The sequence below is a fragment of the Perca flavescens genome, chromosome 6, assembly GCF_004354835.1.
Source record: "Perca flavescens isolate YP-PL-M2 chromosome 6, PFLA_1.0, whole genome shotgun sequence".
Taxonomy (NCBI): domain Eukaryota; kingdom Metazoa; phylum Chordata; class Actinopteri; order Perciformes; family Percidae; genus Perca; species Perca flavescens.
This window is the reverse complement of record NC_041336.1, coordinates 18,748,553-18,763,236: the sequence shown is the minus strand read 5'-3', so window position 1 is coordinate 18,763,236 and position 14,684 is coordinate 18,748,553. Positions and strand designations below refer to the sequence as shown.

Here is a 14,684-nt window from a genome sequence, read left to right as displayed (position 1 = left end):
AAAAAAAACTGTATTGCTCAACAAAAGATGCAACATTATTTAAGGGTTGCAACTAGCAATCTGCTGAGTATTTTCTTGATTAATCAATTAACGATTTTGTCTACAATGTCAGAAAAAAAGTTTAAAATTATGACCTCAGTTTCAAGTCAAGGGGATGTCTTTAAATGTCTTGTTTTGTCCGACCAACAGTCCAAAACCAAAAGATATTCAGCTTACTATCATAAAAGACTACGAAAACAAGCAAATATTCACATTTGAGAAGCTGGAACCAGTTAATATTTGACTTAAATGATTAATTCATTATCAATATAGTTGCTGAATCATTTTGTCAATTTATAAATTGACTAATTGTTTCAGCTTGAATTATTTTTCCATAAGTGGTGATGCTTGATAATGTGCCTTTTTTACAGCACTGTGTGTTAGACAGTGTGTGTTTTCATATCGCTGCTGTGTCCTCCCAGGACTTCGACTGTGATAATTATAAAACAGAAAGCCCAAAAGCAATTGCGTTTTAAAGAATAGTCCAGATGATGGGTTTAACTTCAAAGACTTAGCCAAATATGAAAACATGTGGAGAGAAAACGGTCTTTGCAGAGCAACATTTTTGCCCGTAGTCGTTATTCACTGTGTCTCCTTTGATGTTACAGGATCTTGGGAGTCAAGCCAAGATGTGACCGTCACAGCGCGTCGTAGTTTGGATCTGCCCTGCTTTTACAACACTTGTTTCTATAGCAACAGAAATATCAGAGTATCCTAAAAAGTCCCATTCCCACAATGCAGTCCTCTAGCTGCTCCTCTCAGCCTCCAAAGCCCCGGCGCTTTGACGTCAGCAGACGGACCAATACCGTAGCTGGACCAAAGTCTCATGGCCCTGGTTTCCAGAGGGAGGATAAAAACATGAACACGATCACCCGGTCCTCCTCCCCACGCCGGGTTACTAAAGGCCCCCCTGCACCCACCAGGACCAGGATGGGAGTGCAGCCTCGAGCGCCAGTAAGCCAGTCCAGGTTTGGCTCACAAAAACAGGTTTCCACCATCTCCAAATCAGCTAAGCCCAAACCCAAGAGTGCGCGTGCATCGGCGGCAACCAAAATTGCACCAGCCGCAGCTCCACCTCCACTTCCCTCTGTTCTTCCTATTGACCCGAACTGCAACGAGCCGAGCCTCCCGTGTCTGTGCTGCGATGGCCGCTCTCCGCAGGACAACAACAGCATGTTCAACCATAACCACAACAACAACAACACCATCTCTATCAGACAGCAACTGCAGCTACCTCCTCCTCCGGCCCCGTTGCCCCAAAGGCAGGATGGGAAGGGGGCCAAGGAGCAGCCTCAGCCTCCCTCCCAAGCACAGGCCCAGCTGGAGGCCTCCGCCCACCCTGCTGCCTGTCTGGAAAATGAAGGCAAGAATGCAGACGCAAGCACTGATCTGGACAACAAGAAAAATGTAAAAGTAGAGGAAGAAGACGACGAGGAAGAGAGCAGTGGGGATATTGATATTGACGACGATGAAGATGAGGCTGATAATGATGACGACGATGATGATGACACCCTGGTCCCCTCGTGCTGTGACTGTCCCCCCTCCCTCCTGGAGTTCTCGCTCTCCTCCTCTACCTCCTCGTCCTCCACTTCCATCAGCTCCTGCTCTGATCTGGAGTCTGACTGTGCAGATCAATCCGCCTCCATCTGCTCTTCCCACGACCAAGATAATTTGTCCGTCGCTCTGTCCCCCGAAGAGTGCTCGCTCCCACAAGCCCCTGAATGCCAGCCTCCTGCGCGTTCACCCCCATCCCTTCCTCTTAACTGCAATCCCTTCGTCTTGACATCACATTCCACAATCCCCCCTTGCTCCCCTGATGAGGGCTACCCTTCTGCCCTGGACTCCCCTTCTCCTGACTACCTAGGAGTCAAAGGTGATTCCGAAGTCACCAAACTAGGTTTGCTTGACTTTCTAGAATCAGTAGGGGAGTTTGGGAAAATGGAGCGCTTCAGCCAGGTGATCCAAGTGGCTCGTTGGGATCTGGAGGAGGAACAACACTGGGATGTTCTGAGGGATCGGCTAGATCACCTGGATCGCTTGGAGAAGGTAAACAGGGAAGTCAAACTGTCCTACATCGCCAGACTCCATGAGAAGGGATTTGATCTTGGGGAGCTGGAAGAGCAGGATTACTCAGATGTCATGGATGAAATGGGCAACATCGACATTCCCTGGAAGTTGTATAAAAGCGGCAGAGGAGCAATGGGAGACTCTCAGGAGTTTTCAGATGCAGGGGTTGACCTCACTGCTCCCTCAGACTGTGAGGATCCTCTCGCTCCTGATTCCCTCACCTCTTCTCCTGTCGAACCGCCACCTAGACCCCCAAAACCTCCAGCCCGTCATGCCAGCGTGAGCTCTGACCTCCACACATACATCAATATCAGCAGGGAGACCACCTCCATGGCTGTCTCCACGTCTCCTACGTTGTCTACTTTCTCCCCTAACTCCTCATCCCCCACTTTCACCACTTTTAGGTGTGAGAAACCCCTACTTCCATCTCCACCCTCCATTCCTCCTCTCCCCACCTCTAAACCGGTCCCTTACCTAACCCTTTATACCACTCCTTCTCCACCTCCATCTATTCCCACCCCATCTCCTCCCGTCCCTCCCCCTCGGAAGCGTCACCTTGCCAGGAAGGAGGCGCAGCGGCTCGCTGCTCTTCAAGCCGAACAGGAAAAGACCCCCCTTTCCCTTCCTCCTCCTACCACACGCCCCCCACCTCTGCCTCCTCCGCCAGTTATCTCAATCTCCTCCTCATCTCCCCCTGCCATACCACCTGCACTGCCTCCTCCCCCCTCCTTCCATGCACTGGATGTAGAGATTAGGAAACTATTGATGCTTGCTGGATTGACCCAAGCTGAGCTCCTCAAGCTCAGCCCAGAGCTTGGTGATTGCGTTGGAGGGTTAGAGGATGAGGGAGATGGAGATTGTGTTATCTCGTCCAGGTCTGGGGAGCTTCAGGAGTTCAGACTAAAAGAGACGGCCGAGGAGAAGGAATGTGAGTCAGAGTTGACGGCCAGAGAAGGATGGAGCAGCAGAAGCAAGCTGGATGGAGATCGAAGAGCTGATATAGCTGAAGAATGCAAAAAGAACACACAAAGAACCACCTCGTTCACTGAGATGGCAAGAAGAAAGAAAAGGAACAGCGGTCTGACCTCTGACCCTTACTACACCACTGGTTGTAGCGATACACATGAAACTAAAGCTAAGAATATGAGCTTTGAGTCTTTCCGCTATCCTGCCGAGGTACCGGATTCACCTCCCCCTCCTCCTCCTCCTCGCCCCTTACCCCCAATCCCCCCATCTGTGCCACCCCACAAAGTCAGCACTCTCCTGGCTAACTCTGCACAGCCTGAGCGATTTGATTGGCTCATAGCATTCACACCTGAATGTGAAGCCCCACCACAGCTTCCACCCCTGGCAATGAGAAGATCTCACGTGGAAACTCAAAAGAAGGTCAGTTTGTCTGGGTCATCTCTGGGGTCAGCTCCAAAGGTCACGACTTTTAAAGAGATGCGTTACCGCAACAAGAGCACCTTCCCCACAACAAAGGTGATTACTGATCCAGACCCTGACCCAACAGTTATTACTCCAGATGCAGATATACTGTACAATCTGAGGTGGAGAAGGGAGATGGCAGGCGGCGACGGCAACCAATGGGAGTACACCTCTCAGGCTCAGGCCTTCTTCATGCAGCCGCCACCAGCCCTCACCTCAATGGCCGCTCTGAAGGAAATGCTCCAGAGAGCTGACGAGGAGGGTAGACAGCCGGAGCTGTGCCCATCCCAGAAGATTGGCTGCTCTCTCAGCGACAGCAGCCTGTGGACCATGGGCAGAGAGTGGGAGGGTGAAGAAGTTAAGAAAGAGGAAAAGGAAGGGAAAGAAGAAGAGAAGGTGGAGGTGGAGGTGGAGGAGAGAGGACGAGCCGATGGAGAAAGGACGTTCGAATCAAGAACCACAGGTGAGTATGAATTATCATGATGCTGCTCATGATAATAAAGGAGGCTGCTGAATTTAATGACATAGGGGAATTTAGGCTGTGTGTGTTTTGTGTGTCAGTGGGAAAAAGTAAACACATCAAAGTAACCCAGTGTAATTAGACTGACATGAAAAATCTGGGATGGGCAAATGATGGAGAGGAGATAAAAAAAAAAGACAGATGAACAGACGGCTTGTTCACTTACTCAGCGTTGCACAAATAATTTGACAGTACAATAGAAAAAGAAGCAGAAAACCAAGGGTTGACTCATTTGTGGAAATGATACATGGAACGAGAGTGAAGAGATGGAGGGCAAGCATGAGTCACAGAAAGCCATGATGCGTGATATGATGGCTAAATGATGACAAGGGATAGACAGAGGGTGATTGCAGACTGGGGGAAGCGAGGAAGACAGTGGAAGCTGCAGAGGGAGCACAAGCATTACTGTGAGATGGAGGGATAAAGACAGTGAGGGGAGTGAAGGTAATATGAGGAGAAAGAGGAAGTTGGAAACTTTCCAGCCGGTCTTTCCTGCACCAGTTATCAAAATGTGATGTCATCACTGCCTTATTCAATTATTCATCCACTCTTTTGGCCAAGAGGGGCATAATGGAGAGTCCATTGAGCTCACCACCGTTCTCTTCCTTCTTTCTACCTTTAACTTCTTTTTTCTTTCTATCTGTGTGACCTAAAATATTTTTCTGCTCCTCTTTCTTTGCCTCTTTACTGATTTTAAATCCAATCTTGGGATGTTTATATGTTTTTCTCTTTCTGTCTCTTGCTATCTTCGCTCCTTATCCTTGCTCCCTAGAGTGGCACAGATAGCTAAGATCAAGTTACTTAGCTCATACAGTGCTGCAGTAGGCTACATAGGCACTAAGGATTAGTCAGTAGGGTGTAATTTCAATTGCTCATATTATCCACCAATAGTAAAACTAGTTCTCTAATTGTATAATTACTATGGCATTATTTAATAATTTTAATAATTTGCTTTCTAAATATAAAATTAGCTACATTAATGAGTTGTATGCTGCATGAGTTTCCCCCGAAACCACTGCAACAAGCCAGAAATAGGTGTGTACACCTTTAAGAGCCCAAGGGGTGGATCTTACTACATGGACCAATGGCTGAGAGCTAGTGTCAGAAAAATAGGAAGTTTCATGTGTTAGTTCAAAGCCAGCTCAAGTCTAACAAAGGTATGGTTGCTTTCTAGCTCATTTTGTAGCCCATAGCCTAGCAGTCTGCCACAGGTAATTGAGTGTAATGAAAATTGTTGCCACTAAATGTTCACAGAGACAGACATGGTGATTGAGCAGTAACGGACAGAACTCTGCTATCTGTTGACTGACTCAGCATTACACTGTATGCTGTACTGCTGGAGAGGGGAGGGGTGGTGGTGGAAAGAAGCTTGAGAGAGGTAGAAAACAAAAGAGAGAGAGAGAGTCAGAGAGAGAGAGAGAGAGAGAGAGAAGGTGATCCAGAGGTGATGATGGCATGCACTGCAGTAAAGTTCAAAACACTATGCTGTATTATACTTAATATTCATCACTCTCAATGTGAGTGTAAAATGAAACTGAAACCGGATGCCGTAAAGAAAGCCCACATTGAAATATGAGGAATCTTTGCGATTGATGGTGGCATTTTAATTATGGTGTCATTGGTGAATGAGCGGCTGATTGACAGATTGAGTATTTCTACTGTGCAGCTGTAAGACTGCTCAACAGTTATTCTTTTATGGCCACTGTATCATTTCCTGTTGTGCCAAACCCTCCTAAATGAAAGACTGTTCTTATTGCTCTTCCTAATTCAACTCCATTGACTCTCATACACTGTCAACGTGTAACTGTCAGTCAACTGTTTAACTTGTTTAAATACTGCATTATTGCATGATGTTACATGATGACGTTTTCTGCTTGAATACACTCATGAATGGATTTTTCTCTCAACAGACACTAACATTTTCTGCAACTCTCTCTCCTTCCCATTTTTCTTCCACATTTTTTATTTATTTTTTTACTTTATTCTTCCTTGTTTTTCTCACCTATACATCCCATTCTGTTGTTTCCATTGTTTGTCCATGGCTCCGCTTTGCTCCCTCATATCGCTTTGCTTGTGCGCCTGCCCTCGCCATCCTGACTCCTGCACCTTACAATTTATGGCCTTTTTACCCTTTCCAATAAGCAGTTTCCTCCCCCCCACTGTCCCTCGCCCAGTCCTCCCAACCCTACTTCCTCCACACTGCCCTCCCTTCCTATCGCCCAGGCTACTGTAACTCCCTGCCCTTTGCAGATCCCAGACCCAACCGCCATGCAGGCAGGGAGGCCACAGACAAACACTGTAACACACAGTGGGCCCATGCTGCCAGCTCAGCTTGTATCCACAGAGATGATTCAAGCACTAATATAAGCTCTGGCTTTAACAATGAATCCCTGGATGATTTTGGTGTAGACTCTCCTTGTGATTATGGGAATATCCTTAACACACACAAGGACTTTGCATCTGACTCTATTTGTAATTTTGACTCTCTATATTACAGTGACTCAGACATGCACATAGAGTCAGACACACCTGTTTGTGGCACCACAGAGGCTCCAGGTTGCACCACCCCATATAAGAACATTGATGTCATGATGACGTATTCCAACAGTATCAGTGCTATGGATTCGCTGTATTCAGAAAAGCGCACACGCTCACACACAGACAACAACAGCAACAAAAGAGCATCCAAAGAGCTTCCTCCTCTCCCCACATATTACCTGTACCACCCTAAAAACTGCCCTCTGCACAAGGGTGCCCCTCCTCGTCTCTCCCCTATCGGAGCCCTCTCCCCTCCCCAGCGCTCCGGAGTGCCCCCTCCAGGCACAGCAGGCTTCGGCCTCAGCTCCCCGCTTTTCCCCCGCTCTCACACCTTGCCTGCCCTCGCTGCTCCCCTCTACTATCCAAACCTCTACCCTCCTATACCGCCCAGGGCACCCCCCTTACCCCCAAAACTCTACCAGGCTCCACCGCAGTCAAGCGTGGCGAGTAAGATTTCTCTCTCTTCTCTCTTCCTACATCTTACACTCTCTCTTTTTGTCTGACATCTTGCTTGCATGCACGTCTGTCTGTCTTACGTTCTTACTCTCTGTTTCTGTCTTTGTTCTCTGCCCTGGATATAGTGGCCCTCACACTTTTGTCACTTTTTCGACCCGGCGGGATTTGCAGATTTGAAAGAACTGTGTAACTGTAGCTGTTTAATGTATCAGCTGGCTGCTCCCTGCAGGTCATCTGATACATCTTATCTACACTGTCCTTTCAAATGTGCAAAGGGCCTTCAGAGAGGTGACAGCTGTTCCTGTCAGACGGTGTCTCGAGTCACTCTAATCACTCTCTTTCTCTTTGTCTTCCTCTGTCTGTCTGTCTGTCTGTCTTTGTGTCGGTCTTATCTGGACGGTCTCCATGTTTTTGTTTTTGCACGGTGTGTTGAAATGGACACAGGCATTTCATGCCAGGCACAACCCAAGTAGCTTGTTGTTGATGTTGTAAAATGTAAATTATTTTAATTTTTAGTTAACCCTTTTTATATTTGTGTGTGTGTGTACATTTAGGGCAATTTTAAAGTAATTAAGGTCCACTGCATCCTGTTCATAATATGAATGTCTGTATTTATATAACTGGTTTATATAAATCGTTTTATATGAACATCACACTGTACACAACACCTGCCCTTTGCACATGTGTGTAATTGTATCTGACCTGACTGATGTCAGCTCTGCGGTTTCTCCTATGTATGCTTATATGACGTATGTATGAGTATGTTTGAGTGTGAGTCAAGATTAATGCATGGGATCCTGTTTATTCCTGATGCAGACAGACAGTTGTCTTCACAGATCCAGTTGAAAGCTCAGCGCAGTAAACCAATATTTACAGGATGTCCTCACAAGTCGTACCATCTGCTTCTATCTGCCTAGTCCAATGCTTCTCATTTCCGACTTACTCCTTCTAATACCACTAATATTTTAGTTTGAAAGTCTGTCTGTGGTGATTAATTTAGCTTCTGTTGAATTTGTATTTTCTTATACAAATTATAGTAAGTAATTGCTCTTGTGCTGTCGCTGTCAGCTGTTCGCAGTGTTTCTTTCGCTGGCTCTGTACAGAGGACCGAGACATCCTGGATGGGCGAAGATGTGAAGCATCCAATGAGAGGTGTGTGTGTGTGTGTGTGTGTGTGTGCGTGTGCGTGTGCGTGTGCGTGTGCGTGTGCGTGTGCGTGTGTGTGTGTGTGTGTGTGTGTGTGTGTGTGTGTGTGTGTCTCTCTTCCGGCTATATTTGCTGCTGATGTCTATAGCTCTTACAGTTTAACTGTAGTCCCTTGTTCTTCCCTCCAGCTCTGGTCAGTGCGGTCAGCGTGGCAGTGGAAGCCATCTTGGCCCAGTTTAGCTCTTCTCGGACTGTAGTTCAGAAGGTCAGTCAACGCTGAATTTACATCACTGGTGTGATTTTAAATAACACAAGTTGCCTTTTTTGTTTCACTATCAAAAAGGGTTCTCACATCACTCTTGATAACGAAACAAAATGTCATTTTGTTTTGAATTTATTGTTTATCTTTGAAAATGCTTTCCGTCCCTTCCTTCTTGTTCTGACTCTACATATTTTGTTCCGTCTCTCCTCAGTTTCTCTCAGTTAACAAGGTACTAGAATATCTTTGGATAACCCAATCTTGTAGTCTTAAAAACGTCTTTGTAAACTAACTCCAACCCCCCAAATCTGTTTCTCTCTAACCTCCATTTATGTGTCCCATTTTCCTTTCCTCCCTCTCTCTTGAGTCATTCTTCCTGTTCTATGCCCCTGTCTCTCCCTATCACTGCACATCTTCTTCCTCACCCTTCCCTCTCCTCTCCCGTCCTCAGGCCTTATCAGGAGACAGCACTATAAATCCATCTCTGGGCCGTCTGGTGCTACAGTGTCTCTGCCCTGCCCTGCACAGCTTGCTGACCGATGGCTTGAAACCTCACCAGAGTGACCTGATTGCAGGCAGGAGGCCAAATTCCGCCTGGGGTCTGGTTCAGGCCTCAACCAGGCCAGGTAGCACATCAAGACTTGAAAATGAGCATTTATAGATTTGGATATTAAGGATTTCATATTAGTTGTGTATTGTTTTTTTTCCTGGTTGATAATGATAAGCCCTGGACTTTGTCTGCCTCTCATCTTCCCACACACATTAGTCAATACTTTTTGATTTTAGTGTCTAAAATGCTGAATTAAGTGAACAACAGGATGCAGATATCAATTGGCCGATGAGTGCCAAGTTTCACTGCAATTCTTTCGCTCACCTCTGTAAGTTTCTCTGTTGATCCCTCTCTCTCTCAACCCACTTTTCAAGGTCCTAAAACTCAAGCGTTGTTCCACCTACAAGTTCGTGTTGGAGAGCTGCCTCAGCTCAGGCAGAGCAAACACAGGTTCAACGCATTCCTCCTTGGCCTACTGAAGTGAGTACTGTCTGCTAATCCTCTCTGGTCTCCACTGGTAGCATGAAAAGTGCTCAAATCAGTAGTTAAATATTATAATTTATTCTTTGATTTCCCTGCACATGTCCTCTTTGTATCCTCAGTTGTCCTCTTCTCTCTGTTTTTCTTCTTCTAGTACCAAGCTTCTTGATGTCTGGCTGTCTCACCTTCAGTCTTGCAGTGGTAAGTTTCCATCATTACTCCCATCTCGTTGTTGTGGGCATGCATGTGCCTAACAGTGATCTCTCTTCCGCTCAGATGTGCTGGAGACATATTACCACCCCACTTCCTTCATGCGTCTGTCGCTGAGCGCCTGCCAGCCTCTGTTCGAGGAGCTGCTCCTCGTGTTGCAGCCTCTCAGCCTGCTGACCTTCAACCTTGACCTGCTCTTCCAGCACCACCATTTAGAGTCGGACAGTCCCAGTCCAGAGATTCCCAGCCCACCTTGTCAGGATGCTGGATTCCAGTTTTCAACAGAGGGCTCCCAATCCAAAACCACAGACTGCAGATATATTGAAAGCCTCTCAGAAGTAGACTTTGGAAGCCCAGAACATCAGGCAACCAAAATATCGTCACCATTGAGTCATCCAAAGAATGGAGGACCAGGGGAGTCAACACATAGCAGTACTGAACCCACAAAGGCTTCGGTCACTATCGGGCAGACAAGTCCTCAGCTGTTGTGGGTGCAAGAGAAGGAAATTGGAGACTTACCTCTTCCTAATGTTGAGGAGGACAGCCTCGCACTGCAGGCAGGACAGGTACTGACTTTTGTGTGGCTCCTCAGTCAAATATGTTTTGTGTGATCCTGCAGGGCTGACGTTTGTTTGAATCACAGGTGATCCAACAGGGATGGGGGGCTGTGATGCGCTGGGGAGGCAGACTGAGCCAGAACCTGTCTGAGCTGAGCCTGAAAAAGGAGGAGATGAAGACAGATCTGCCGGACCTCCGGGCCCAAGCAGGGAGTGACTTCACTCCGGTCAGCTGGGGTGCTCAGGTTCCCTGGGGTCTGGGAATGCGGCTCTTTGGGGCCTCTAAAAGCCTCAACAGCCCACCAGGTCACACACCACCAACCAGGTTAGACAGTGAATTGAACACATAACTGAATATATCTTAAGCTGGAGAGAAAGTAATGAATTAGTGAGTTCAACCACTGTAGTGACTTTAACAAACTCTAAAGTCACTGTTGTACTTGAAATTGTTTTCTGCATGAATGGTAACTTTCTGTGTTTCCTCTCTGCCCTCCTGCCCCACACTCTCTCCCTGTCTACCCATTCCTCTCGTCCCCCTTTTGTGGGTCTCTGCAGGCGTCCCTCTCAGTGGCTGGCTCCTGGTGTCACTGCACTGACCCGAATGGTGAGCAGCAACTCCACCCCGATTATAAGGAGGGCCCCAGAGCCCCAGAAAGAAAGTGAGCCAGGAACAGAGAAAGAGGTTGACACACTGGAGATGAAGGACAAACCCAGACCACTCAGGTACAACTGACATAAAGTGACCGTGATGGTTATGGAGGGTGGATTTATGCGTTGTGTTGGCTGAGATTGATAGATAAATCTGTGTATCGTTATCTAACAGTTTTTTTTTTTCTTTTTACAAGCTTTAAAAATACCTCATCCTTTGATATGTCCATAGATTGGGGGGTTTAACTCACCAATTCATTCATGGATTTGGGAGATTGCATCCTCATGTCTGTATTGATACAACAAATTTTCACTGTAATTTAAATACATTTAGAGTAATATCACATTTTGGGCCTGGCATTTGGAAAAAAATGATTGGCCTGATGGGAAGCAATATTTTAGTGTGAAACTGTCAAACTATAGAGACTATAATTTAATGGCTAGGGTGTGGCATAAAAAAAAAAAACACTTAAATATGAGCTTATGCAACCACCTTGCCTTCCTCAGGGCAAGTTGTGGTGCATTTTTCCTTTTTAAAGTGACTTCACTTCACCAGTGGGTGTAGCAGACACCAGAAATGCTCCCGCTATCTTTTTTGCCTTTGAAAGAATATAATTGATGACTCACAAGCAATCCTGCATTGTGACTCATCCAGGATTCGGCTACATCGTATGTTGAGGATGACGTTATTGTTTGTGGTTGGTGGGTGTATATGTAGACCATTTTGGCTGAGAAGATCTCTGCTGTCTGTCCTCAGGTCAATACGAACACTGTGTGACCACTCTGGAACCGGTTCGGAGCTCAGCTTCTGCAAAGGGGAGGAACTGGTGGTGTTAGGAGGAGTCGATCAGGACTGGATTCGCTGTCGTCAGGGAGACAAGGAGGGGCTGGTACCTATTGGCTACACCTCCCTCATCATGTGACTTTGGCACCATAACTGCTGCACTCAATCAATATAAACTAAATAAAATAAAAAAGATATATATTTTAGGCAAGTGTTGAGAGGTTATGGTGTGGCTCCACTACTCTGAAAGGGATATTTCACGCTTGCTCGGTTTGAGTTCGAGTTGAGCGCATAACACCATCTGTTCTGCTTTACGTGCATCAGGAGCAGTCTGCAGCCCTCTCCCTTTATGAACATATGGGAGTTTTTTGTTCCCCATCCAGTTTGGTAGCATTAAACTAATGGATGTTAGCAGCAGGAATGCAGCAGATGGTGTGAAATGATGACTCAAGTCAAATTTAGAACATTTCATACTGGAAGACCTTTGATCTTGTAGTGAAGTATCCCTTTAAAGTGTCATTTTCTCAATTTCTGCCTTCCTTGTCAGCCACTGATCTGAAAATGATCACAGGGGAAATTCTGTGCAATTAGCCAAGAGCTTTCAGATCAGCGGCTGTTCGTCTTGAGGAGGCGACAGTCGACAACCTGATAGTAGCCACATTGATATCCCTAGCCGTCAGCTGTAGATAGTCACGGCTCGCAGGTTGTCGAGTGGAGAAAGCATGTAAGAGTAGTGGGCCGTAGCTCCTGTTGCATACTGCGTAGTAATGTAGTGAATTGTAGCTGTGTAGATCCGTGTTCTATTGACCTTTCATCTCTATTGATCTCTCGCCTCTGCCTGGTTCATGTGTGTTTGACATGTTTCTGCTACTATAATTGACTGTATAAATATACATAAAAAAAAATATATATATATATATATATATAAATTGAGATTGATATTACCAAGATAGATAGAAAGATAGAACAAGAGAAAGCAGATAATAAAACACAAGCAGCTACTGTGGTCACATTGGGGAAGTGGATGATTCAAAATTCTTTACATCTGCAACCTTTCACACGCATTAAGTGGTTGTCATACATGCAACAAAAAAAGATGTGTTTTTTTAAAGTTTTCAAATCCAGTATCTTCCCTTGTGTGCTTCATGTATTGCTTTTGTCTTGACAACATATTCATAGAAATATTAGATTTAGCTTCATACCTTAAACACTGTATGCATTGTAATGTGCCATGAATGCTTTGAATGAATGCCAGAAAATATCTATCTATCCACATCCCACACAGCTATAGAAGATAATATCAGACAACAGCAATCTGTAGCTTATCTCTCAACTCGTCCAAAACCTCACAGGGCAACATGTGTCAGAGTAAACACCTCACAAAACTATCCTCAGCTCTTGTTCAACACTATCTGACCTTAAACATAATGCAGTGAGAAAACCCCAGATGTATGTAATTCATAAAAGCTACTGTAAAGTCTGTGAGTTTGGTAGCTGGTCTTCACCACATACCTCTGCTTTTGTATTTATCTTAACCCTTCCCGCCATGTTTGCTCATCATAATCATTGATATTAATGATAGTGGTAGTAGAAGTGGTAGTGGTGGAAGTGACATGTTGATTCTAGTGTTGAAATCCCATCGCTTTGTGTTGTATAGTTATTAGTTATTCTCTAGATTCTGTATTGGTGACTATGCATATGGTTAAATGTACAACTAAAAGCCTTTTTGTTTGTTTTAAAGTCATTGCTTTGCTTTGATGTTGACACATGAAGTCTAAAACAAAATCTTAAATAGTTAATATAAAACAGACAGATTTTTAACTGGTCAGGAAAGGCCGACACTAAAGGACCTCCATTTAATTCAGCAGGAATGTTTCATTGCTATTATCAATCAGGGAAAGCTCAGTTCTGTCACTATGGCAACTGTCCAGTAGCATTAAGTTGAACCAGTGCTCATAACTTGTAACTTATGATCACAATAAAATACCATCAAATGGATAATACCTGTAAGTGTTTACAAGAAATAATGTATAGGTAAAGATAAAACATTGGACACTGTTAAGTTTAGTTGTGATATTCTGGTATAAATGCATTTGTTCGAAAGCTGTTAATTTATTGGATGTGTACTATTTATTGATCTTGAGGTTTCTGAAAGGAAAAGCTCTATCTGACCCATTTAGTGTCTATCTATCTGGGTTCTGTGTGTGTGTGTATGTGTGTGTGAGTGAGTGAGTGAGTGAGTGTGATTGTGTACATGGCAGCGTATGTGACAGTGGAAGCAGAGATGAGTGTGAGCACATCCTGCACTTTCACTTATGTGTGTGTGTAAGTGTACCAATGAACTCTGTACCTCCCTCTCCTCTTTCTCTCTCTGGTGTCATGTAGCCTGTAGACATCCCTGTGTCCTACTATTGAATATAGTTCAGTGCCCCTCTAGTGTCAGTCACTGCCCACCTCCTGCATGTGCTTGTTTGTAAATACACCAAATAAAATGATCAGTATAAACCAAACATGGGCAGCTGTTTGATTCATATTTTAGAACTTGAATTCATGTTAAAAGCCTTATTAATCAGAGTTTACATGTTAAGCCTCATGAAAAAATGTAGGTGATGCCTCACTCAGAAAACAAAGTGCATGTCCTGTATTTGTTGCTATCTGAAATGCGACAGGAAACTACCTGCATGTGTCAGATTGCAAAGGAAGTGAAGACTGTGAAATACTTAGAAATCGCCTTCATGAGCTTAAAAGGGACATAGTGTGTTGTTATTATTTTATCACTTCTTTGTTCAGATCAAAAGATCCCAGGATTCCCTCGGATGTTGTGAAGGGCAGAAAGAGGAGAATAAATCCCTGGAGTGAGCTGCAGCCCTCCCCCATCTTGTTACCGTGTTCCTTTGATAGCGTCCTCCATTGTAGGTCATTATGGAGGACAACACAGCGCGAGATATACAATACAACACCACTAGATAGCACTGTTGTTAGCTCAAGCTGATTAAAATCAC

At 45.1% G+C, this 14,684-nt stretch overlaps 1 protein-coding gene across 2 annotated transcripts; it reads left to right on the top strand.

The window, feature by feature from the left end:
• The first annotated feature begins 2,783 nt into the window (after nt 1-2,783).
• On the top strand, nt 2,784-14,192 carry rusc1 (RUN and SH3 domain containing 1). Of its 2 annotated transcripts, XM_028581227.1 has the most exons (11): nt 5,179-5,211; nt 6,200-7,039; nt 8,117-8,200; nt 8,383-8,459; nt 8,905-9,079; nt 9,378-9,483; nt 9,638-9,684; nt 9,760-10,259; nt 10,337-10,575; nt 10,806-10,973; nt 11,656-14,192. In XM_028581227.1, the coding sequence occupies exons 2-11, from the start codon at nt 6,562-6,564 to the stop codon at nt 11,819-11,821; spliced, it is 2,040 nt and encodes a 679-aa protein (XP_028437028.1). In that variant the 5' UTR covers nt 5,179-5,211; nt 6,200-6,561; the 3' UTR covers nt 11,822-14,192. The 2 variants fall into 2 exon arrangements, with proteins under 2 accessions (XP_028437027.1, XP_028437028.1); XM_028581226.1 differs by lacking the exons at nt 5,179-5,211; nt 6,200-7,039 and adding an exon at nt 2,784-3,997.
• Nucleotides 14,193-14,684: the final 492 nt, after the last annotated feature.

Coding starts and splice junctions, on each gene's coding strand:
- rusc1 (XM_028581226.1), top strand. CDS start 2,872: ATGCTTGCTGGATTGACCCAAGCTGAGCTCCTCAAGCTCAGCCCAGAG. Junction 8,460..8,904: donor CTCGGACTGTAGTTCAGAAG/GTCAGTCAACGC, acceptor TCCCGTCCTCAG/GCCTTATCAGGAGACAGCAC. Junction 9,484..9,637: donor TTCCTCCTTGGCCTACTGAA/GTGAGTACTGTC, acceptor TTCTTCTTCTAG/TACCAAGCTTCTTGATGTCT.